The 23977-nt window shown below is 43.6% G+C and overlaps 1 protein-coding gene across 1 annotated transcript in view; it reads right to left on the bottom strand.

The window, feature by feature from the left end:
- The window catches only part of ZNF592 (zinc finger protein 592), a 1193995-nt gene that overhangs the window by 517467 nt on the left and 652551 nt on the right, over positions 1–23977 (bottom strand). The window contains exon 5 of the mRNA XM_044077837.1: positions 12275–12541. Within this exon, the coding sequence (XP_043933772.1) occupies positions 12275–12541 (267 nt within the window). The remainder of the gene's footprint in view (positions 1–12274; positions 12542–23977) is intronic.

Below are 23977 nucleotides of genomic sequence, written 5' to 3'. Positions count from 1 at the left end.
GAAGGGGAACCACACTTGGCAAGGCCAGAAGGGGGCAATGACAGCCGAGCTCTTCAACTAGCTGGCTTTTTGTAAGAATTTTGGAACTGGGTATAATGACAAATAAGTGTAAAGGAGACTCGAGGGCCAAACGTGGACTAGAGCATCTCTCAGTTATTCCCCCGGAGGGGTGGTTCAGGGGAGAGTACCTGCTGCATTTATTGTTGTTGTGGGGAGAGGCAGAGAGGTCACAGCAAGGTTGACCCCAGTGATGGAACATTTCCTCTGCCACTGATTGGTTGTGAGACCACTCATGAGGTATTAAAATGGACCTGCCGAGTTTGTCTGCTAGTATGTTCAATTTCCCCGGGATGTGCATTGCCACTTGATAGTAGTTGGAGATCATCACCCATTGCCACACTCTCATAGCTTCTCTCAACAAAGGGGGTAAGACTGAGTTCTGCCTTGTTTGTTGATATACTAGACTACAGAGATATTGTTGGTTTGAATCGCGATGGTCCCTAGAGGGAGAACATCTTGAAAAGCCTGCAATGTTAGGAGGACTGCTCTCATTTCTATGGCACTGATGTGCAAATTGGTCTCTTGGGGGGATGACATGCCTTGGACCATCCTTCCCAAAAAGTGCCCCCCCCCACCCCAATTGGGAGGCGTCCTTGGTTACTGTGGCTATGGGGGGAAACGGAACAAAGGGGTGACTGATGAGAGTATCATTCAAATGGAACTACCACTGAAGATGGTCTCTGCATACCTCAGTGAGTCTGACTGGATAAGAAAGTAGTTGTCGAAGACCACTTAACAGTTACAGTCTAACTTGCTAAGGGGACTAATACTACAGATGCTGCCATGGATCCCAGAGCTTGCAGAACTAGCCTGGTGGGAGACACAAGATGAGAAATGACTTGTTGAACCTGGGACTTGAGTGTGGTCAAATGATGTGGGGGTAGAAAGGCAGTCTAACTTATAGTATTTAGAGGCGCACCAATGAACTCCAAGCTCTCAGCCAGTAGGAGTTTTGATCTGGGCATGTTGACTGTAATGCCTAAAGACTGGCATATCTGGAGCAAAGTCCCTGGACTGTTCTACAAGATGCTTGGTTAGAGTAGTGAGGAGCCAATTGTCTTAAGTATGGAAACACCCAGAATCCTTATAAGCTCAGGTGAGCTGCTACCACTGCCATACATTTGGTAAATACTCTGGTGGCTGTAGTGAGTTCAAAGCGTAGGGCTCTAAATTGATAGTGACTGGCTCCCAGAAAAATGCACAAGTGTCTTCTGGATTGTCTAAATATTTTTGTGTGAAAGTTATGCATCCCGAAGATCAACTGAGCATGTCCAACTGTCCTTGTGAAAAAGAAGTAGGATGGACTGAACGATGACCATTCAGAACTTTGACTTCTTCACATATTGGTTCAGGCTGCTTAGATTCATAATTGGTCTCCGGTCCCTTGTCTTTTTTGGCACTAAAAAGAACCTCAAGTAAGTTCAGAATCCTCTCTGGTGTGCTGGGACCTCCTGGTTGACATCTAACAGCTTCTGAATTTCTTGAGCTGCAGCTTCTCTCTGACTGGGTGGAACATCGAAAAGCTTGTTTCTTTTGTGGGGGGAGTTTAGAAAAATGGTATAAGTAACCTCTGGATATTATTTTTAGCACCCAATAATCTTTTGTTATAGTAGCCCAGGCATTTGGGTGCAAGGACAAACATCACCCAACTGCCCCCAGAGGCAGGGAGCACTTCAGGAGTACTGAAAAGGTCCATCTAGAAGGGAATCTCAGAAACCCTGATTTTGCAGACCTCCCCTACACAAGGCAGACATTTTCCATTCAAACTCCCTCCTCTGCCTCTGAGGAAGTTACCTCTGTGTGAATTCTGGAAAAATCCCTGGGATTTTGGAACCACATTTTCTTACCTTCTCTTTGATTCCTTGAAAAGCATCATTGAGGGGTAGGAAAAGCGAATCCCTCCAGCAGACAGGACCTTTCCTTCCTTTCTTCACTGCAGGAAAGTGTTTCTTTCACAGGGGAGCTAAATAAGGAAGTTCCCATCAGAGGGAGTATTGATGAAAGAAGATTGGAAGGGCTCCGCAAAGTCATATAGCCACATCCAAGCACGTTTCCTTATGGCAATGCCTGAACCGGCAGCCCGTGAAGTACCTTCTGCAGCATGCAAAATTAACCTCATGGACGCATTCCATATAGATAAGAATGGCCAGCTGCGATGATGTCGTCTTATAATCCCTTAGAGACATGGACTCCGAGAAAGACTTCCAAGAGTTCCTTAGTCAAATCCCTCTGTAGTCTAGTAAAATGTGCCAAATAGTTCAGTGACCACAAGGCAAAGGCTGCTGATGTAAATACACACTTTTCAAACCTCTCCAAAGCCCTAGACTCTCTGTTGGGGAGGTGGACAGAGAAGCTCTGTTCTGCAAGCTCCTCCTTGATGGTTGCTGCCACAACCTCTGCATCGACAGAAACACCTTTGCTCCAATGTGGTCTGTCTTTTGGAGGGACTAAAATTCTGTCCGGTTGAAGAGGGATACATTCAAGAGAGTCCAGCTCCTTCCACTCCCAGCAACAGACTAGATCAAGAAGATCATCAGCTGAGAGAGTCACCCAAGACATAGATGAGCCAGAACAAAAAGCTTCCAAGAGTACAGACTCCTCAGGTGATGGGTTATCTGAGGACCAACCACCTTTTTCCTTGAGGACTTCCAAAATCTCTCCAAAGGAACTGGCATTAGGTTATGATCTGTGGGACCCTTCCCCCTTGTTGAAGCCAGTATCTTTGGTGAGGGATTCTATAGAGGAATCTATGTGCCTCTTTGTGCATGTTCTCTTTCTGTGAACCTCTTGAGTGGAATCTTCTGGACAGGTATCTACTGAAACCAGCAGCAGCAACGACTGGAATAAACAAAGCAGCACAGCACCACAACACAGAAACAGCAAACCAGGATCCAAAAAACCACTCCTTGAAGGCTTACAGTGGCCGAGGCGCTAGAGTGATAAGAGAATAAACGTAGTTTTTTGGATCCTGGTTTGCTGTTTCTGTGTTGTGGTGCTGATCTACTGAAACCAATTGGATACTACTTGGTACTGGCTGTCCCTTTGCAATAGGTCTGATGGGATCAGAGCTCGGAACCAAAGGGGATAAATGGGGGGCAGGATCAGAGGAAGGGTGTATGATCCGAAGAAGCATGAGAGACCAGGCTTCTTGAATGAGAGAAAACCCTCTCCACAACCTCAAAGGCCGATGGACCTGGAGAAGCCGTGGTAGGCCTCAACACAGCAGAGATCTCAGAAGCAGACAAGCCATGACTCTAACTGGATCTACGCCATGAAGCAGAATCCGGACCTGAGCTATCTAATGCAGAAGCTCAGATGGGCGAGGAAGGTTCCAACAACATTGGGCTGATCCCAGTTCTGAGATTCATCCTGATCCAAGGGAGCAGGAAAGTACAGTTGTGTACACTTACCATAAACGTAGATGTTCGAGTGTATTCACTGTTGCAGCCATTACATTTGGGTAATCTGCTGGCAGGTTGCCCTCAGTCGGCCTGATTAACAAAGTCTTGGATCCTGCATCGGTTGCTGTCGCTTCTTCCATGACGTCAGGTCGTCAGAGGTATAAAACATGCAGCCGACGCCATTACATCAGTTTTTCTTGCCCCAGATGGGGATCAAATAAAATTAAAAATACAAAAATATACCTCCAACCAAAAGCAAATACACCAAAATGGCTTTTAAGCATAGTAAAAGAAAGTAGAGGTATAGCCAGAGAAAACAGGGGGCTGGAAGGAGGGTAACCAGGACTGCAACAGTGAATACACTCGAACATCTATATTTATGGTAAGTGTACACAACTGTATTATGTTCTTCGTGTTTCACTGTTGCAGTCATCACATTTGGGTAGATTCCCAAAGCTATGGTTGGGAGGAGGAATTTATACAGCATTAGGACCAGCTATAAGGCCCTGCAAGACAGCAGTGGCAAAGCCAGCTCTGGATTTAGAGAAAATTATTAAATTATAATGCTTGGTGAAAATATGTACAGAACTCCAGGTAGCAGCTTCTAGAATATCTCTGGTAGGAACGCCTCTGAGAAAGGCTGCAGAAGTAGATGCAGCCCTGGTGGAATGAGATCTGATCCCCTGGGGGATAGGTTTTCCATGGTGCTTATAGCAGAAATGAATGCAATGGCTTATCCATTTAGAAATGGTTTGTTTTGAAATAGCCTTCCCCTCTGCCCCAGCAGCAAATGCTACTAGCAATTGTTCAGATTTTTTTCGAAATTTAGTTCTGTCCAAGTAGAATCTAAGTTGTCTGTGCACTTCCAAGGAATGCAGAATCCGTTCCCCTATGTTCTGTGGATTGGGAAAGAAGGTTGGCAAATGAATGGACTGATTAAGAGCCACACTGGAAACCACCTTGGGCATGAAGGATGGATTTGTCCTCAGAGATACCCTGTCCGCATGAAAGATGATGAAAGGCTCCACTGCCATAAGGGCCTGTAATTCAGATATCCTTCTAGCTGAAGTGATTGCTAAAAGGAAGGCTATTTTCCAAGAATGAAATTTTAAGTCTGCAGTAGCAGCTGGCTCAGAAGGAGGTAGAGTTAGCTTCTCCAAAACAAAGCTAAGATCCCAGGCAGGGGTAGGAGCTCTCCTGGGTGGTCTCAAGTTCTTTGCCCCTCTGAGATACCGCTCGAGCAGGGGATGAGAAAAGAGGGGTGGGTTCTGTGTTATAGTGAGCTGAAATAGCTGAAGCGTAGATTTTAATAGAGGAAAAAGACAGGCCCTTGTGAAGCATCTCAGTTAAGTATTGCAAAATCTGAGGTAAATTGGGCGCTGCTGTGCTCATCCCTAAAGATTGGTTCCAGGCACAGAATCTTTTCCATTTGTCAGCATAAGATTTTCTAGTACTAGGTCTTCCCGCCTCCAAGATGACATCCATTACAGGTTTGCTGAGGGATGCTAAGGGTGAATTTAAGTGATTAGCCAAGCTGCAAGGTTCAATGTTGGGAACTGAGGGTGCAGAATTTGGTTCTCCTGCTGAGACAGCAAGGAAGGTGTCTGAGGCAGGTGCCAGGGAGATATTTGTGACACACTGCACAGGAGTGGGTACCAATGCTGGCGTGGCCAGTCTGGAGCAATCAAAATCATTTGTCCTGTTTTACTTTTAGCAGAGCTTTGGAGAGTAGAGGCAGAGGGGGAAAGGCATAGACTGATAGGTTTTTCCAGCAGAAGGACAGAGCATCCACTTTCCAGGCTTTTTTGTGAGGAGTCCTTGTGCAAAATTTGTCCAACTGGTAGTTCTGGGGGGAGGCAAATAGATCTATGTCTGGGCTCCATTTGCTTGTCACATGTTGAAAATCCGTGGTTCCAGTTTCCACTCGTGTGGGTCCATGAGATTTCTGCTTAGTCCGTCTGCCAGTGTATTCAATTTTCCTGGCAGGAACTGAGCTTGTAGGTGCATTTGGTAGCTCAAGGCCATGTTCCACAATGCCATGGCTAGTCTGCGGAAGTGGTAGGAATGTGTACCCCCCTGCTTGTTTATGTACCACATAACCGTGGTGCTGTCCGTCTTTACCATTAGTTGTCCTGGAAGAATGTAGTCCTTGAAGGCTGTCTGAGCATTCTGCACAGCTAACATTTCTTTTTGATTGATAGGTAGGTGCATTTGATTTGGGTTCCATTTGCCCTGAATACACTTCCCTGCCAGGTGAGCCCCCTTTGCATAGTCTGATGCATCTGTAGTTAGGGTTTGGGAGGCAGGGGATAGTGTGAATGGCAGTCCCTTGTTTTGGTGGCAGGCCTCTGCCCACCAAAGGAACTCCAGGCGAAGGCAAGGCATGATAGGTAGGAATCATTGTTTCCAGGCTGTGACAATGTTGACTCCATAGACTTTTTAAGTACCACTGAAGTTTCCTCATATGCAGTCTTGCATATGGAATTAGAAGAATGCAGGAGGCCATGAACCCCAAGGCTTGCAGTATTTGTCTTGCAGACAAGCAGGGTTTTTGTGGCCACTTGTAAGTTACCAAAGGAATTTGCTTTTCTGGCAAGCCATCTGGGCAGTTGTATTCAAGCTTGCACCCAGGAATGTAATCTGTTGAGAGGGTACCAGTTGTTATTTCTTTTCGTTTATGGTGTACCCCAGAGAAGTTAGAACCCTTTTTACAAACACCAGATGATTTAGAAGTTTGGCCTGGTTTTCTGCCTGAATTAGACAATCGTCTAGGTACGGATATATTTGAATATTTCTTTGCCTGCAAAATGCAATTACTGGAGCCAGGCACTTTGTAAATACCCTGGGCGCAGCAGACAAACCAAAGGGCAGTGCAGAGTACTGATAATGCAAGTAGCCTGCTTTGAAGCGTAGTTATCCTTCTGCAAGTTTCCCTGATTGGGATATGCAGATAAGCTTCTTTTAAATCTAGAGTTGCCAACCAGGCATCTTTGCCTAGCATAGGAAGTAACTGGTGAAGAGTCAGCATCTTGAATTGTGGAATGTCCAGAAAGGTGTTTAGAGTAGACAGGTCCAGAATTGGATGCCATGATTTGTCTTTTCTGGGTACCAGGAAAAGCCTGGAATAGAAACCTTGTCCCTTTTCCTCTTCTGGTACCAGTTGAATAGACCCTATGTTTAAGAGGGAAAGTACTTGTTCTTGAGCCTCTGCCCACTGATTTGGGGGCAGGTCTGGCCACCTGTTTGGTGTTGGCAATGTGTGGAAATGAAATCTGTATCCCTGGGACACTATATTTAAAACCCATTTGTCCTGGGTTACGAGTTCCCAGTTTTTTGCATGAAGAGCAATCCCCTCCCCCCCAAAAGGGGTGGCTAAAAGGTAAGTGCTTGGTAATTTTAAAGGAAAGTCATCGAGACTGTTTACCATAGGGGGGTGTTATTTCCAGATTTGGAAGTGGAGGCCCCCCACTGCTTAGTTCTGAGAGTCCCCTGGGACTGAAACCTGGTGCTTTTGGTGCGTCTGGGTTTGGCTTGAGAGGATCTGGAAGGAGCTGGAAAGGATCAATTCTTAGTAGGCCAATGCCTACTAAATCTTGGAGGTTGCACTTGTAAGAAATCTTTTACAATTTGCATAGATTTAGCTTTATCTTCCATCTCTTTTAGAACTTCTTCGGCCTTATTGCCAAACAGGTGGTCCTGATTTAAAGGAGCTTCCAACAATTTCGCTTTAACATGATCTGGCAGAGATTGCTCCTTAAGCCAAGCATACCTTCTAAGCACAGACCCAGTAACAGCAGCCCTGCAAGAGGCCTCTAAAGAATCAAAACCACATTGCAAAGTATGTTTTCCAACTTGTTCAGCAGAATGCAATAAATCCTGTAAATCTATTTTCCACACAGTCAGAAATCAACATCATCTTCTGTTTAAGCAGTCCAATAATATGCTGTTGATATTTTAACATATGAAATTGGCAGTTTAAGGCCCTGATTGCCAAGGTTGTAGAAGGATAAGCCTTTTTACCCCATCTATCCAGCGCCCTGGAGTCTCTATCAGAAGGGGTAGTATTTTTAGCAGTAGAAGCCTTAATGCCCTTGGGCCCCTGACATCCGCAACAGGATTTTTGAAAAGGAACTTGTGGGACTCAGGAACCCTGTAAAATCTGTCAGGTTTACTAGAAGCCGGAGGCAGGGAATCAGGGGCCATACTGGATTTGGAAAACACATCAACTATGTCGAGTACAGGAGGTATAGCCAAAGGCCTATGCTGAGGTAGAATAAGGAAATCCCTAAGCCTCTTTTTTTGAATCAGAAAATTCCTGACTTTCCCAGTGGAAATGCTCCCTTAAGGTATGCAAAGTTTCCCCAAAAGAAAAGTCCTCAGGGGGGAAGCAGAGGGAATGGAATCCTCGTAAGTAGGTATGGACAAATCCAGGTCATTAGGAGAATCAGAAGAAACAGAGTCCTGATCTGAAGATTCATAATCAAGCTCAGCCCTAGGTCTCTTAGAAGGGGGGGGGGGGTTGACTACCCCTGATTAGAGTAATAAGATCTTCATCCATTTTGATCATTTGTTTTTTAGGCATGGGGCCTGAACATGTGGCCTGAGCATCGTTTTTTTTAGACATAGATCGAGATTTAGGCCTTAGTATAGAAGGTGGAGTCTGTTTAATATGCAAGTCTGTAGGTCTGAATACACCCTCAAAAGCCGGTGCCTGCAAAGCGGCTCGGGACCCATTCAAGGTAGAGACATTCGCGGGTTCCATAGTTGAAGCATCTCACGGCATACCGGACTCCGAATGGGTCTCAGTAGAGGCCTGCGAGTCAGAAGTAGTGGATATCAGGGGCTGCGAAAGCGCCTCACTGAGTACTGGCGACTAACTTAGGAGAAGCGTCGTCTGCAGTTTTGGACCTTGACGGCCTGTCTCTGTCTTTCTTTGCGTTTTTTCAGAATCCCGGTGGTCGGATGGCTAACAGATGTCATTTCTGGATAATTAAACCGAGAACTGAAATATTTAGAGGCAAAAATGTACCGACGATGGATAGTGCGCTGATTAAATAAAGCACAAAACCGACAGCAAGGTACGTCGAGGTCAGGGCCTAGGCAAGCAATACAGTACAAATTAAATTCTTTATGAAGTATTTGCTTTCCACAAGTAATGCAATTATTAACTTCTACTGACATCTGTAAGGAGCAAGAAAAAGTTTCCCCAACGGGGTACTTAGCTTTAAGTTGAAGACTTTGGTTCTGAAACTCGAAAACAAAAATTTCAGGAGTCGGCTGACCAGCACTTGCGAACTGCTTCTGCTTCGGGCACCGCACAGCAAGAGAGACTGATGTAATTGCGTCAGCTGCACGTTTTATACCCCCGACGACCTGACGTCATGGAAGAAGCTACAGCATCTGACGCAGGACCCAAGACTTTGTTAATCAGGCCGACTGAGGGCAACCTGCCAGCAGATTACCCAAATGTAATGACTGCAACAGTGAAACACGAAGAACATCATAAATGGACAGGGATACAGTCAAAGTCAAAGACATGACCTTCTTTGGCTCCAACACCAGAACTCTTGGGGCTCTTGGATTCTGAAGAATGAATCAGAGGAGGAGCTACAATACCATATGAGGAAGAAGGAAGGCTCACGGATCCGATGGGAGAAGGAGCCAGAATAACCCTCATCTGGATCTGAGCTCTAAGGAACTTCCCTCATCATCCTAGCCACTTCTGCTTGAGAGAGACTCCTGGAGGGCACAATAGATGAGGTCATTGACTGAGGTCTAGAGTGCTTTCTTGGCATTTGCATAAGAGGGAAATGCAACCAAGGAGATAAAAGATCTATGATGAAACCAGCTGAACGAGTTCTCAGCACCTGAGAAACACCTGATACCAGATCTGAAGATTTTGGATCTGTGGGCTGCACAGGAGGAGTATTAGATATTTCTATTGGATATGAAGCCTTAGGATCCAAACATTTTTTTTTCTTCAACTCTGCCAACATTGGGTTCGAAGACCTTCGTATCTTTTGTGGTGGCTCCGAGGACAACGAAGACTTCAGAGACTTTTGCGGTGATCCTTCCTGTGCTCTGTAGGAGGATTTGAAGAGCTACTGGGGGGTTTGACCCCCTGAGAGGAAGATGAATGTGGAAGCAACCCCTTGAGGACTAGCTTATTATGTCTATCAGCAATAGCTCTGAAATTAAATCCTGCGCAAATAGTACAATTTGTACCCAAGTGTGCTGCTCAAACAATAAACACACTCCCTGAGGGCATCTGAGTTCAGGATTCTGTGCCCACAGGAAGTACATTTTTTTGAAACCTGTAGGTTTTTCAGCCATGACACTATAAATAAAAGGTAAAAAGGATCACCAACAATACTAATACGAAATACCCCATTAGAGAGGGTAGGAAATAAAGGGATAGAATAGGAGTACCAACAACGGTACTTGCAAAAATTTACTTTGTTAAAAGTAAGAAAACCTGACGAAGAGAGAACCGGAAACTAGAGGGAGGAAAAACGTAGATATATATATGAAAATATAAGGAGGAAATATGGATAAACTAGTACACATATGTCTAACTAAACACTTAAATGCTGACAGAGAAGATCCTTGTCTGTGTGAGATGGAGGTAAATGACTTAGAAGGTACTGGGGATGGATTAGGGCATCATCAGTACAGGGAGAAGCTCAAGCACTGGATCCAAAGTTTGTAGAACATGGCCAAGCTGGATCAGAGGATCAAATCCTTAACCAACCTGAAATGAGAAGGGCAGCATCAGATCCCCTGACAATTTACAAACTTAAACATAATGCAAATAACAGATGAAAAATACTGTCTTAAAAACCTTGTGTTTGCATCAGAATGCATAAAATTATAGGGCAGAGTTTTACTTGAAGTAGGTGCTTGCCTAAAACACCAGGCTATATTTTTAATTAATGTATGCTCATTTTCTGAGAAAAGTTAATTAAACCCGCTTCCAGGGGCACTCAATAAATGATGTGGTGTACCACAATATTGGATTATGACTTAAAAAACATGAGTTTTTAAAACTTTAAACAAAATATTATCTAGAGATCAAATATAAAGCACGCAAATCCAAGGATATGAAGTAAGAAATGAAGCAATAAAAACCTCCCATGAAATATAGACTAAAAGAAATGTAAAACTTTCATTTAACACTTCAGTGTAAGTAACAAACCATAGCATAAAGCAGTCATCGCATCCCACTATACTATTTTATATACTGCTGAGAATACAATATAATCTATAACTTCTGTGCCTCTGACTGAAAAGACTGAAACTTAGAGTCTGACTGTCGAGCAAAAAATAGCCATCCTTTCTAATATACCCCACCCCCAAAAAGGACTGCATAGGTCAATAAAGCATGCAGAAACACCTGGATTACATAGTGCACAAAAACAAGCAGAAATACCTTCAGTCAGTGTGTGAAATGAGTTACCCACCTAGTAAGAAAAATGCCTTTTACAAAAAAAGAAAGGTATACTGCCCATTCAAGATGAACTTGAATCTACACATAAAGGTACACTGTGTTCAGGAAGACCATAAAACTACACAAGCAATATAATACATTTTGTTGATCAGGATGGCCCTATTATATGGCCTATTTTCAGAAAAGACTTGAAGTGGTATTTATGTGGATTATGTGAAATTTCATCAATCCAGAGGAGGAATTCCCATGCTCTTCCAACAAGTATTATGGGATCTTTATGCTAACAGCAAATCAGACAGGTGTTACATTAAGGTGATATACTGGAGACCATAAATGCAAAATAAATCTCTCTTCCTCAACATTCCATAGCTGCTAGTATTTAATGCTAACCGAAGATGTACGACACTGGCATCACCATCACAACTACATCTGTTTCTCCATACATTACAAGAAACAGACACTGCACCACACAAAACCCCTTAAAAGAATGCGGCTCAGTATATGTGGGTCTATGTGTTTGCTCTATAATGTGCGTTGTAGGTAGTGTAGCGTTGGTATTTATAGTAGATTAATGAGACAGCCTCGACTCCAATGTCACTCTGTAACTACATCTCTCACACACTATCACATAATTTGTGTGTTAGGTAGCCGTCGATAAGCATGAGACAATTTATACATCGTCTCAAGATGCCTAGTTCCACCAAGCTGGCTACAGAGAGTTGGAAAGTGCAACTCTATGGTTCCAGATATTTATTTGCAATGGGCTACAGGAGGAATGGCACCAATGAGGTTTAGAACTGTTTTACTGGTGTGCTATCCAGGTATAGGGACAATTCAAGTGTGAACACAAACAGCAATGCTCCTCTTGAGCATAAACCAGGAGCCTGTTAAGCAACTGCAGAGTACCAGGTACTAAAGGGGTTTAAGAGGTTAGTTTTATAGGTTAGGATTCTTAAGTGCCTTTTTCTATACATGGCACAGCAAACCACCACTGCAGAGTTCTGCAAATGCGACTAACTTATAGAGGCAGGAAATTACCAAAAAATTCAAACAGCCCTCTAGTCAGCAGCAGAAAAGCACATGCACGCACACATACACAGGTTCCTTTAGCAAACACTAGTTCAGAAAAGACTGTTTCCCTCTACTTTCACTAGAATGTAAATCGAAGCTTTCAAACTATAGATAATAAAAAATAAGTGAATGGCAAGGAAAGCCTATGAAGTTCTAAAAATACTATATTATTTTATTACTTTTCACAAGAAAATGTCCCCCACAAGAGATTTACATAGTGACTTATGTTATGTTTCCATATTTTTTTTAATTTCCTTCATATAACATTTCAGCAGTGACTTCTGTAGTTTCTTACCCATCCATGGTTTTTCATGTGAGATACATATGTCTCCCGGTCTGGAATCCATTCTGAACATTCTGCACAAGTCCATCCAGTATTCTTTGGCCTTGACTTGGCTTCTGATTTTGGTACATTAGGTCTATTCTTTTTACTGTTCGAGGAAGGAGCAGTACTACTGGTTGTCTTAGACTGTACTGCTGAAACCTGGTTGCCTGAAGATGTTTCAGAGCGCTGCTGCAAGCTTGAGAGGTCTTCAGGATTTTGAGGGACGCCGTGTACACTCTGACAAAGCAAGAACAGAAATGGAGACTGAGTGTCTGCATAGGCTGATGCCTGGCAACAGTTAAAGACTCTACAGTTTTTAGGGTGAAGCTGATTTTCCTATAACTTGGAATAATTACAGAAAATGTTTTGAAATTTTTCATGCCTTTAGACACTGTTCACATCATCAGATAAAGGGTTTTACCAGCAGGAATAATCCCTGTACAAAACATGCAGTGTGTTTTATGTGAAGAGCAGATAAACAATGCATGGCCAACCTCAGACCATCTAATCACTAAAAATCACTACACAACACAGAGAACAGCACTTTGTGAAAGCCAACTCAGCTTGCCACTGTTAATGGGCAGCTCCAAAACATTTTTACCTCATCCTGAGATGCTGAGGAAGCCATCATCTTATTTGATCCCTTCTCCCTTGCCAGCATCTCTGGTGCTTATCTGAACCCATATCATTTGAGACACAGGCAACATAGAAAAAATCTACTTCAGTGGACACTCCATAACAAAATAAGTCACTAGGATAGTTTGGAAAAAGTCCCCAAAACTTGGAGAAATAGTTTGCAAAAACTGTAGACTTCAGTACCCAACTTTTACACAATACAAGTTTAAGGCCTTAGCATCAGTAGTAATGTTAACACATTAATTAATTCAGGCAAGTTTTCTTTAACAGATTATAGTACAAATCTAATTAACAGTTTCCTTTTTTTTTTTTTTGATTAACTATAACACACTTACTGACCTGCCGTGATCCCCTCCCAAGAAGAAATTTATCAAGAGAACTTTTTAAATGCAAATAGCATAAACTGCCACTAATAAAGGTGTCAATGTGTGTCTATGTTTTGTTAACATGATAAAATAGCATGAACTCCCTAGGTTTAAAACAGTCAAACTGTTTAAACTTCTGATACACAAATTAAAATTTAGGTTGAAGAATTTACTGGAGGGGAAACTCTCAGCCATACAGAACAAAATGTTCCATTAACTTCTTCATCAAGGTGAAAGATATGAGGATAAGTGGAAATGCTTCAGTCATTTAACTACCACTGAAAAGGGTTCATGTGACCAACAATTCTAAATGCAGCAAAGAATGATGAAACCAAGCTTATAACTGAAAAAAATGATATACTATGGATCTCCTTACTATACACTATAATATTAAAATGCTGCCATCCCTCTTTGGATCTACTTGAAAATGTATTTATTTATTTTATTGCATTTGTTTACCGAGAAAGTCCACTGGGCCTAAAAGAGCCCATTTTCAGTGGAGGCCCGGGGAGAAAAGCTCCAACGAGATACAGAAAATTCTTGCAGTTTTAGCCCAAAATATTACAAATTAATTATAAGCATATAAAAATGTTGATGGCGTGGAAAGCTGGAAGAAAACTGTGGAAATAATGAGTACTTAAATATTTCTGTAGCCCTGGCCATAACTACTTGCAATTTTAACAATGCACTTAATTATAACTGTGAAGAGTGTGGTCATTTAGAATACAAACGTATGACAGTTCAAAGAAATATCAGTGGCATTGATGGATATGAGAAAACTAATAAAGGAGATCACAAAATGAAAGTTACATATTTACCACAATGGCAGATCTGGGTGATCAGTATCCATCCTGTATAACCAGAAAGACTTGGACCCAGGCTGAAGTCATCTCAGAACGGAGACTTTAGCCAGACCTTCAACTCCTCCCAAATCACAAATGCTCTGCATTTCCTCAATCTTCAGATCCAAGATGCTGGTCACAAGTAAAAGCAGACCACTAGTATCATGTACAACAGCTTATTTCCATCCATCCATGCATCCATCAACCCTTTTTCCCATTTTTCACATGGGGCCAGGATGTCACTTCAACAGTGACAATCTTTCAGAGGCAAGGTTCACACCACCAGGTGGCTAGCCCTGCTGCTGGTACAACAGATTATACAACTAATACATAGCCCTTTCTCAGGTCTCATTTCTCAGGCAGGGAGAAGGTAGGCATTTACGTTGAAGACAATGAACACAGATCACCCAGTCATTATGTTAAGTTTATAACTTTTGTATTTGTAGTGATTTTTGTCTATCCTCTTCATCCAGCAGGAGACAGAGTCCTGAGTGGAATTTGGAGAGGATCAGATGGATGATGGTAGGCTTGAAGGAAGACCCAAACCCAGAGATTCATAAGGCACTGTATATGCTGGATGTAAAAAGTACACAGAAAAGCCCGGTTTACAGCCACATAAATCTCATCCAAAGTGGCATTTTTACAGAAGGCCTCAGAAGAAGCCACTGATGTAAGTAGCAGACTCCAAATCCGACTTCAGACCAGTGACAAGTGGAGTACCACAGGGTTCAAGTCCTGGGTGCTCTCCTGTTTCGTATCTACTTCTCTGAAGTAAAGGCTAACACAGAAGGTCTTTGGCTAATGAAGTTCGCAGATGACTACAAACTAGGAGCCATAATCGAAACTTTTAACGGTGTGGACATCTTACAAAAGGTCCTCACTGAGACAAATGCCTGATGTCAAAGCCATGGCTTCAAGCTCAATGCCAAAAAGTGCATTGTCATCCCTTTTGGTAAAAACTCTGTACCCATTAACTACCACATAGACGGTAGTCTACTTAACACCGAAAGTATGACAAGAGACCTTGGGACACAGGCGGACAGTAGTCTCTCCTTTGATAATCACATTGCTAAAATAGTCAGGAAATCCTTCTAAGTGGCACACCTCATCACAAAAGGTTTCTCATCCAGGTAAAAAAAGGTAATTATTCCCCTCTACTCATCACTCATTATAGAGTACAATGCCCCTTTTGGTATGTACCTCACAAGACATCTACAACTGGAAAGGCCACAGAAATACCTCACAGAGAGGATTATTGGCTTCAAAAAGATGCCCTACGCAGACCATCTCAAAAAACTCCAGCTTTACGTCACACATCACCTACTCAGAGGCAATCTCTGCCTAACATACAAAACTATGTCAAACCAAGAGCTGCTGGACATGCTCCACTTAAAGAAATCCCAATCCCTCCAAGCTACATGCTCTAGGAACCTAAACCTTGTCAACACAATAAACAGAACATGCTGGAGGGATAGATTCCTGTCCCAGAGACTTCCCATACTCTGGTACAAACTATCTAGCTATGTCAAGCAAAGCTCCTCATTAGCACTCTTCAAGAAAAATCTTGATGATTGGACGGGAAATAGGAAATTCACCCCAGGGATCACTTCTGTGGCTCTGCTCAACAGGGGCATAGGAAAATAATTTTCTTGGTTGGCGAAAGCCAGGGTACCGTTTTGGCTAGGCTTATATAGGTCCTAGGGCCAATAGCCTAATACCTACCTCTGAACCTATGCAGCTGGAAAGGGGGAAGGCTTCCATGTTGCAGTATTCACAACAGTAGGGAGGTTGCTGCCTGCAGCGCCGACATCTGGCCAGTACACCAAAGTTTTGCTTCAAGAGGGTACACGTGTGACTTCCTGTGCTGGGGCCATAAACCAACGTAAAGTATAAAAGTGACGTCTGCACGTACCTTCTTCTGAATGGACTGCCACATACACTAGTACTCCTGGAGGTTCAAGGAGGGTCCAAGATGGTAAACCCTAGAGATTCACATGTAGACTAGAACAGGGGTACTTATTAGGCTGTGATCAGTGTAGAGGATAAAAGGAAAGATGACAGGATTAAAATATGCCCACACGCCAGTAAGGTATAATAGGCTGGGGAGTCAGATAGGGCAGGTAGGGAGGGACTAAATACTGCAACATGGAAGAGAAGGACATCTAAGGTTATGGAAAGTTATTACACAACTATTGTGTCCTTCTATTCACATGTTGCAGTATTCATAACAGTAGGGAGCGTGCCAAAGCTTTTAGGTATGAACCTGGGAGGAGGACTGGGGTCCTTGGACAAGGAGACCCTGAAGAATAGACCTGGCGAACCCAGCTCTAGCCCTGGAAGCTAAGTCCAGTTTGTAATGTTTGGTGAAGGTGTGCACTGAGGCCCAGGCAGTTGCTTCTAGGATTGAGGCATAATCCACCCCCTTGAAAAAAGCAGCTGAGAAGGCAGCTGCCCTGGTAGTGTGTGTGATTTGACCTGGCCCTGTAAGGTTTTACCATGGGCACAGTAACATTCCAATGGATATAGAGATCCATGAGGAAATGGTTTGTTTGGTGACTGCCTTCCCTAGAGCCCTGGGGTGGAAGGAGATGAAAAGCTGATCAGATTTCGTAATAACTTTGGTTTTGTCTAAATAATACCTCAGTTGTCTGTGTATATTCAGATAATGTAGGGTCCTCGCTGAGGCATTTTGGGGGTTAGGGTAGAAAACAGGCAGGTTAATGCTTTGGTTTAATGAAAGTTAATTAACCACATTAGGCATGAAAGAGGGAATAGTCCTGATGGCAACTCTATCCTTGTGGAAAATGAGGTAAAGAGGAATGGCCATAATGGCTTGAATCTCTGATACCCCCCTGGTGGAGGTAAGGGTCACTAGTAGTACAGTTTTAAGGGTGCACAGTTTTAGGGTTACTGAATGTGCTGGTTCAAACGATGGCAGCATGAGTTTTTCTAGAACACAATTCAGGTCCCAAGGTGGAGGGGTAGGCTTTCTCAGGGGGTCTGATATGAAGAACCCCTTTGAGGTACAGCTTGACCTCTAATCTGGAAGCCAGCGGTGGTAACATGGGCAGACAGGCAGAGATGGCAGATAAATTTACTTTAACTGAGTAAGTTGGTCCTGCATCAAGGAGCTCACACAAATAGGAAAGGGCCAAAGGAACAGGAATAGTCATAGGGTCCTGTTTTTTCCTCTGACGTCACCTAGAGAATCTTTTCCATTTAGAGATGAAATTTCTCCTGGTGCTAGGCTTCCTGCAAGACAATGAGTACATCAGTTGTATATAGGCATCTGAAGGGGATTAGAACCCTATCACCCATAAGGTCAGTTTCAAGTTGTTCATTTGAGGGTGGAGTAGGGATCCCCTGTTCTGAGAGAGCAAGGCTATTTGGTGGGGTAACCTGTGATGATTGCTCTTAACTAGTAGGTAAAGAAGGGGAAACCAGTGCTGTCTTGGCCAGTAGGGGGTCACCAACAGGAGTTTTGGTTTGTCCTTCTGTACTTTGAGTACAACGTCCTGAATCAGAGTGAAGGGTGGAAAGGCATAGAGAAACATTTCCCCCCAATGAAAGGAGAAGGCGTCCACTTTCCAGGCTTGTAGATGTGGAGCCCTTGTGCAAAATTTGGGCATCTGTTTGTTCTGGGAGGAGGCAAACAGAGTTATGGACTACCCCACTTGTGAATGAGATCTAGCAATACCTCTCTGTGAAGCATCCATTCATGAGTGGGAGCTAAGGTTCTGCTTAGAGAGTCTTCCATGACATTCTCTGTCGAGGGAATGTAGACTGCTACTAGATGGATGTTTAGAGTTGCTGCTAGAGTCCAGATTTGGATGGCTAAGCTGCAAAGAGACTAGAATCTTGTCCCCTGTGTTTGTTTATGTACCACGACAGTCATATTTGTCTGTGATCACTTTGAGAGTTCCTGGGAGTTGGACTGTTTTGAAGGTTTGTAGGGGCAAATGGAGTGCCCTCGTTTCTTTGATTTTGATCTGGTCATTTAGTCTTAGTGTGGGCCATTTTCCCTGTACAGTGACCTGTTTCTGGTTGTGCTGTAGTACTGCACCCCCAACCCAGGTCTGATGCATCTGTGGTGAGTTCTAGCATGGGGGCAGGTACCCGAAGTGGGATACCATGGTTGTGGTGGATGGCAGAGATCCACCACTGGAGTTCTGTCTTCAGACACTGGAGTAGTGGAAGAGGAGTGTCCAGGGGATGGGAGTGTTGGCTCCATAAGTTTTTCAAGATCCACTGGATCTTTCTCATGTGGAGTCTTGTTAGGGGCAACATGGGTATTAGGGATGTCATGTGCCCAAGCATCCTTAGGAATTCCCATGCTGGCAATGAAGTAAAGTTGATAAGTTTGTTGAGGCAGACGGCCAGATCCAGGATTTTTTGTTCTGGGATAAAGGCTTTCATTAAGTCTGTTCTGATTCTGCATCCCACGAAAACTATGTCTTGTGTGGCTTGCAGACAAGACTTTAACTTGTTTATAGTGAACTCCAGTTTGGTTAGGGTGTTGATCACTAGCCTTAGGTGCTCCTGGAGGACTTGGTGGTTTTGTTGAAGTACCATAAGGTCATCTAGGTATGGGTATATTTGTATACCCTGTGTTCTGCATTGAGCAATGAAAGGTGCTACACACTATGTGAACACTCGAGGGGCTGTGGAGAACCCAAAGGGCAAGGCAGAGAATTGAAAATGCCAGGAGACTACTGCAAAGTGGAGGAATTTCTTGTAGTCTAGGTGAATGTGAATGTGGAGGTAGACATCCTTCAAATCCAAGGGAATGAGTGGAAGGAGCAAAGGTAAGGTGATCATTTTGAAGCTGGCTACCTTGAGAAACACGTTTAGGAAAGATAGATCCAGGATTGGTCTCCATGGGCTGTCGTTCCTTGGTACCAAAAACATCCTTGAGTAAAAACCTTTGTTTCTTTGAATGGGTGTTATTTGTTCTATGGTGCCCTGGGCTAGTAGTTATTGAATGATCATGGGGAAGAGGTGGACTTGGTTTGCTGGAGGTTGAGGGATTCCCTGGAAGGGGGGGGGTAACATCCACAAAGTCATAAAGTAACCCCTCTGAATGATGGAAAGTACCCATCTTTCTGTTGTAATCCTCCAGCCAGGATGGTAGTAGGGAGAGGGTGATGCGAAGGGACAATGGGGTGTTTTGATTTAGTAATGGTAAGTCACAGCGGAGGTGGTCTGGATTAATCAGACTGGCTCCGAAAGGGGGCAGTGGAAGGGGTGGAGGGAAACCTGGGGGCAGAGGTTTTCCTCGGTTGCCTGCGTCCCTTTGTCTGCTGAGCTGTGTGGGAGGATAGCTTCCTGACAAAGGATGTTTTCTTAGGATAGTTTCTGTGGTATGTGGGAATGGGAGATACCAGTAAGTGTTTTAGGTTTTGTAGTTCTTTTCCCTTCTCTTGAAGGGATTTAAGAAGTTCATCTGAGGCCTGGCCAAAGAGAGCTTTATTGTCCACGAGGGCATCGAGCAGCTTTGTTTGTACATCTAAAGGCAGTGGCGGAAGTCTCAGCCGGGAGTAGCACCTTAGCACAGAGTCAGAAGCAGATTTGGATGAAGCTTCCAAAGCATCCTAACTGCACTTGGAGTGTCTAGTTACTTGGGATGCTGTGGAGAGTAGGTTGTTAAGCTGAGTTTTAATGTTGGATTTGGGGATCTCCGAGAGTAGGGTGGAAGCATAAGCAACAGTGTCCAGGACATACCTAGCCATGTGGGTTTGGTAGTTCAAGGCTCTTACAGCAAGAGTAGAGGGGGTATACACCTTTTTCCCTAATCTGTCCATAAATTTATGGTCTTTATTAGTAGGACAGACGGTAGAAGAAGGCAATTGCCTAGATGTCTTATCTGCAGAGACTGCAGTAACAGAAGGGTCTGCTTGTGGGTTTCTAAAGAGGAACTGGGTTCTGTGGAACCTTATAAAAACGGTCAAGACATTTAGATGCTGGTGGTTGTGAATCTGGAGTCTGAGAGGCGGCTAAAAAGGCATCCTGAAAGGCAGGTAGCAAAGGGGGCACAGCTGAAGGGGATGGCTGTTCCATTTGCAGCAGGTCAAAAGTATATTTTCTTACTGTCTGAGACCTCTGAGGCCTGCCACTTAAAATGCTCCCTCATGAGGGAGATGGTATCACCAAAGGTGAATTCTTCCCCAGGGGACTCTGGGGTAATGGGATACTCTTCCTCTGGAGTTATAAAGTCTTTGGGTGAATCAATTTGAGATTCATAGGTCACAGAATCTTCATCTGAGGAAGGTTCTTCCTCGGACACAAGCAAAGGGGGTCCTGTAGGAGAAACAGTTGGTTGCTGTTGAGTCTGCAGGGCCTGGAATGCCTTAAACAAGCTTTGAGGGAAAACTTCCTAACCTGGAACAGGTTGTGGTTCTGTGTGCCTTACTTTTTGCTTTCCCTTCATTGGAGTAGACTGTAGAGAAAGAGAGGGCGTCGACGTCTGGGTGGATGGAGGAACAAGAGCTGGACCCTATGACTGAATGAGTCATGGTTCCCCTCCGCCATCAGGAGCTGATGGCTGACTTGCCTCAGCGGACGTACATGCGGTTTCTGCCATTCCAGCTTCCATCGTGGTTCCTGGGCCTAGTAAGGAAACGTGAGTCTGAAGAGATCCCGGGCTTTCATTAGCCTCAGGAATCTCCCCTGATGCCTGAGGTGCAGCATGGGAATCAGGCCTGGTTTTCTTGGCCTTCTTCCTTGGCAGCTCTTTGGACAGGCCTGCTACTCCCTCCATACCGAGCTCGAGACATCAGAGCCTCTGATTTTCTAATTAAGTTTAAGAGAGGCCAAGCTGCTGCTAAGGGTTTTTGGGACAAATGATTTGCAAATAGGGCAGTACATATGGTTGTGGGCCTCGCCTAAACAGAATACGCACTTATCGTGCGAGTCCTTGTGAGAAATCTGTCTCCCACAAGCACACTTCCCCTTCTAGTGGACATGTACATATTAGTAAAAATACAAAAGGAAACAATGAAAACCCCACAGGGTACTTTTGTGTTGTGGTCATCTGAATTGGTGATCTGCTTTCCGAACTGGCAAACTGGAGTCCGATGTTCAAGAGGGTACATTCAGACATCACTTATACCATACCTCGGTTTATGGCCCTAGCGCAGGACGTCACATGTACCCTCCTGAACAAGACTTTGGTATACTGGCCGAATGTCGGCACTGCAGGCAGCAACCTCCCTAACTGTTATCATCATCATCTTTCGGCTGTTCCCAACCTCCCTGTTATGAATACTGCAAAATGTGAATAGAAGGACATCATTATATTAGATACCTTGGATCCCTGTTTGCCAGAAGCATAATATATAAATAAATAAATGGAAATTCTTTCCTGCTGAATCTGTACTATCCAAATAAAATATAACTGCTTGCAACATCTAAGGTATTCAAAAGTTATTCTTTGCATTCACCTTTATTTACATATCCCATGGAAAATATCAATTAATACTCTGATTCAAATTGGCTTTAATGACTATTTTTGGCAACAATGTAAAATTAGTTAGCCTGGACATTGTCTTTCTAGAGCTTCATGCATGGAAGTTTTATGCACAAGGCTTGAATCTCAGAAATTCTTCTTGTGGGTATTATCACTTAAAAAATGATAAAAAATACTTGCTTTACAAACTGGTTGAAAAGTCGGTAAAAATCAGTTTCTCCAAAACAAAAATCAGATTTCATGGCAAACAGATTATGTGAACAAGAGAACTTATCTTGAAATGTTCCCTTAAAGAAAGGCTTTACACACCCTAGGTGATGTCTATATATTGACCTGTACTTTCTGATGGAAGTTAGACATGACAGAGAAACGGACCTTAGCAGAACCACAACTCAAGTCTGAATCAAATATATATGCTAATTAATTCACCACTGTTGAACCAGTAGCCATGAAGTGTCCATTTCTCTGGAAGGTATCCAACCCCACTAAACAAAGTCACTTTGTATGCCTTCCTAATAGTCAGTCTCTGGACAGAAGCAATAATATGGATAACCAATGGACAGTAGGAAGCATCCCTGGCCATCATCATAATGGGAAAAACATGCTGTCAAGTTAAAGAAGTTGATGTCCTGATAAGAGCGGCCAAACTAGTCAGAGAGAAAGGTTCCAGATCAAACATGACAGGGCCAAAATGGGGCTATCAGAATGACTTTGACCTTGCAGCATCACTTTCTGAATGATACTGGGTGTCAAAGGAAGGAAGGGCAGGCATAAAGGAAGACCTGCCCTGGCCAGCATAGGACTAGTGTCTCCTTAAGCTATTTTTCCAAAGATGGGTATTGGGGAAAAAGCTGTTGCTTCATTTGGTGCTGGCCAGGGATGCAAACATATTGCAGCAAGGCTTCCCCTGAAATGGAAGAGGCTGCATACTACTTGTTGATTTTAGGGACCACTCATGAAGTATCAGAAGATAATTGAGCCTGTTCATTAAGGAGTGGCCTCCCCAGAAATACGGGCTACTATGAGAAAGCAACAGAATGGCACAGTCTTCTCCTAAATCCTCATGGTCGCCCAACAAAAGGGAAAAGAATGGGTGCGCCCCCCCCCCCTTTATGTACCTTAAATCTACCATGTTGTCACAGCGTATATGGTAATGGCATTTTTACAGGTGAATGTACTGATGGGCTTGCAAGGTCAAAAGAACATCGGTCTCATACAGCACGTCTATGTGCACACTGGCTTCTTCTGGTGACTATGTACCTTAAACCATTCTAAACTGACAATGAACCACCCCAACACAGGGCATATATGCCTGAAGTGAACTGTCTGCATGTGACCAGAAGGTGAAAAGGGCTGCTGAGAGACAAATTAGGTTATGAAGCTGCCAATGAAGGTGCGACATACATGCATTTGAAATTCTAATCTGACCTGACAACAAAACAGAAGACCTACACACTGCGTTCTTACAGTCCACTGTAACACCTTCATGTGAAAGTATGCATATGTGACTCAAAAAATTGCTGCTGCTATGAGTTTCAAGGGAAACAGCTCAAAGAAATGGTGACTGCGGGCAGAATAGAAAGCCTGCTAAAGAATTTCCTCTGACAAGGAGATAAAGCCTGCTGGCCATGCTTCCTTCTATTTCATTAAATCAAGGACCTCCCCAAAACTGGGGTCCTCTGTATGGGACACTAGGGAATTATTCTCCCCAATGATTTTGTAAGTGGAGGTGAAGGACTTCAAGGCATAAGCTTGTTGTTTTCCCTTGCATGGTTTCCTCTATGGAACCTCTGAAGGGAAACATTCATTCAGATAGGGAAGAAGAATGTTCACCACTGGAAACTCGATTATACTTCTGTAGAGGCTTTCTACTCCCCTGCCCCCTCTGGTAAGAAGATGAACAGGCTAAAGCCTCAGACATAAGACTCCTGCAGTGCAGCTGATACATGTACAACGCCTTGGGACCAGCCCATCAAAGAGTGTTGCACTGATGTCTGGACTACTACTCATGACATCTCCTCTCCTGGTGTGAAATGCTCTGGTGATAACAAGGATACTGGTGTGAAGTCAACACTGAACTAGTCACCCTTGTGAACGGTACTGAGAAGCCCACCACCACTAATACGGAAGTCTTAGAGCCTGCTGGCAAGCCCCTTTTGTTTCATTAACTCAACAACCTTCATAAATCTGGGGCCCCAAGAAGAGACACTAGAGAATTCTTCCCAATGTTATTCTCAGTATCTGTGATACAGGACTTAATAGTGGAGTCTTGCTACTTGTTCTCTGACAGTTTCGTCTAGGGAACTCCTGAAAGTGAAGATTCATACAGAAAGAAACAATATTTACTGTTGAATACCCATTTATA

Source organism: Protopterus annectens, chromosome 7.part0 (assembly GCF_019279795.1).
Source record: "Protopterus annectens isolate FY-2018-M chromosome 7.part0, PAN1.0, whole genome shotgun sequence".
Taxonomy (NCBI): Eukaryota; Metazoa; Chordata; order Ceratodontiformes; family Protopteridae; genus Protopterus; species Protopterus annectens.
Note: the sequence above shows the minus strand (reverse complement) of the source record. Positions and strands in the feature narration are given on the sequence as shown.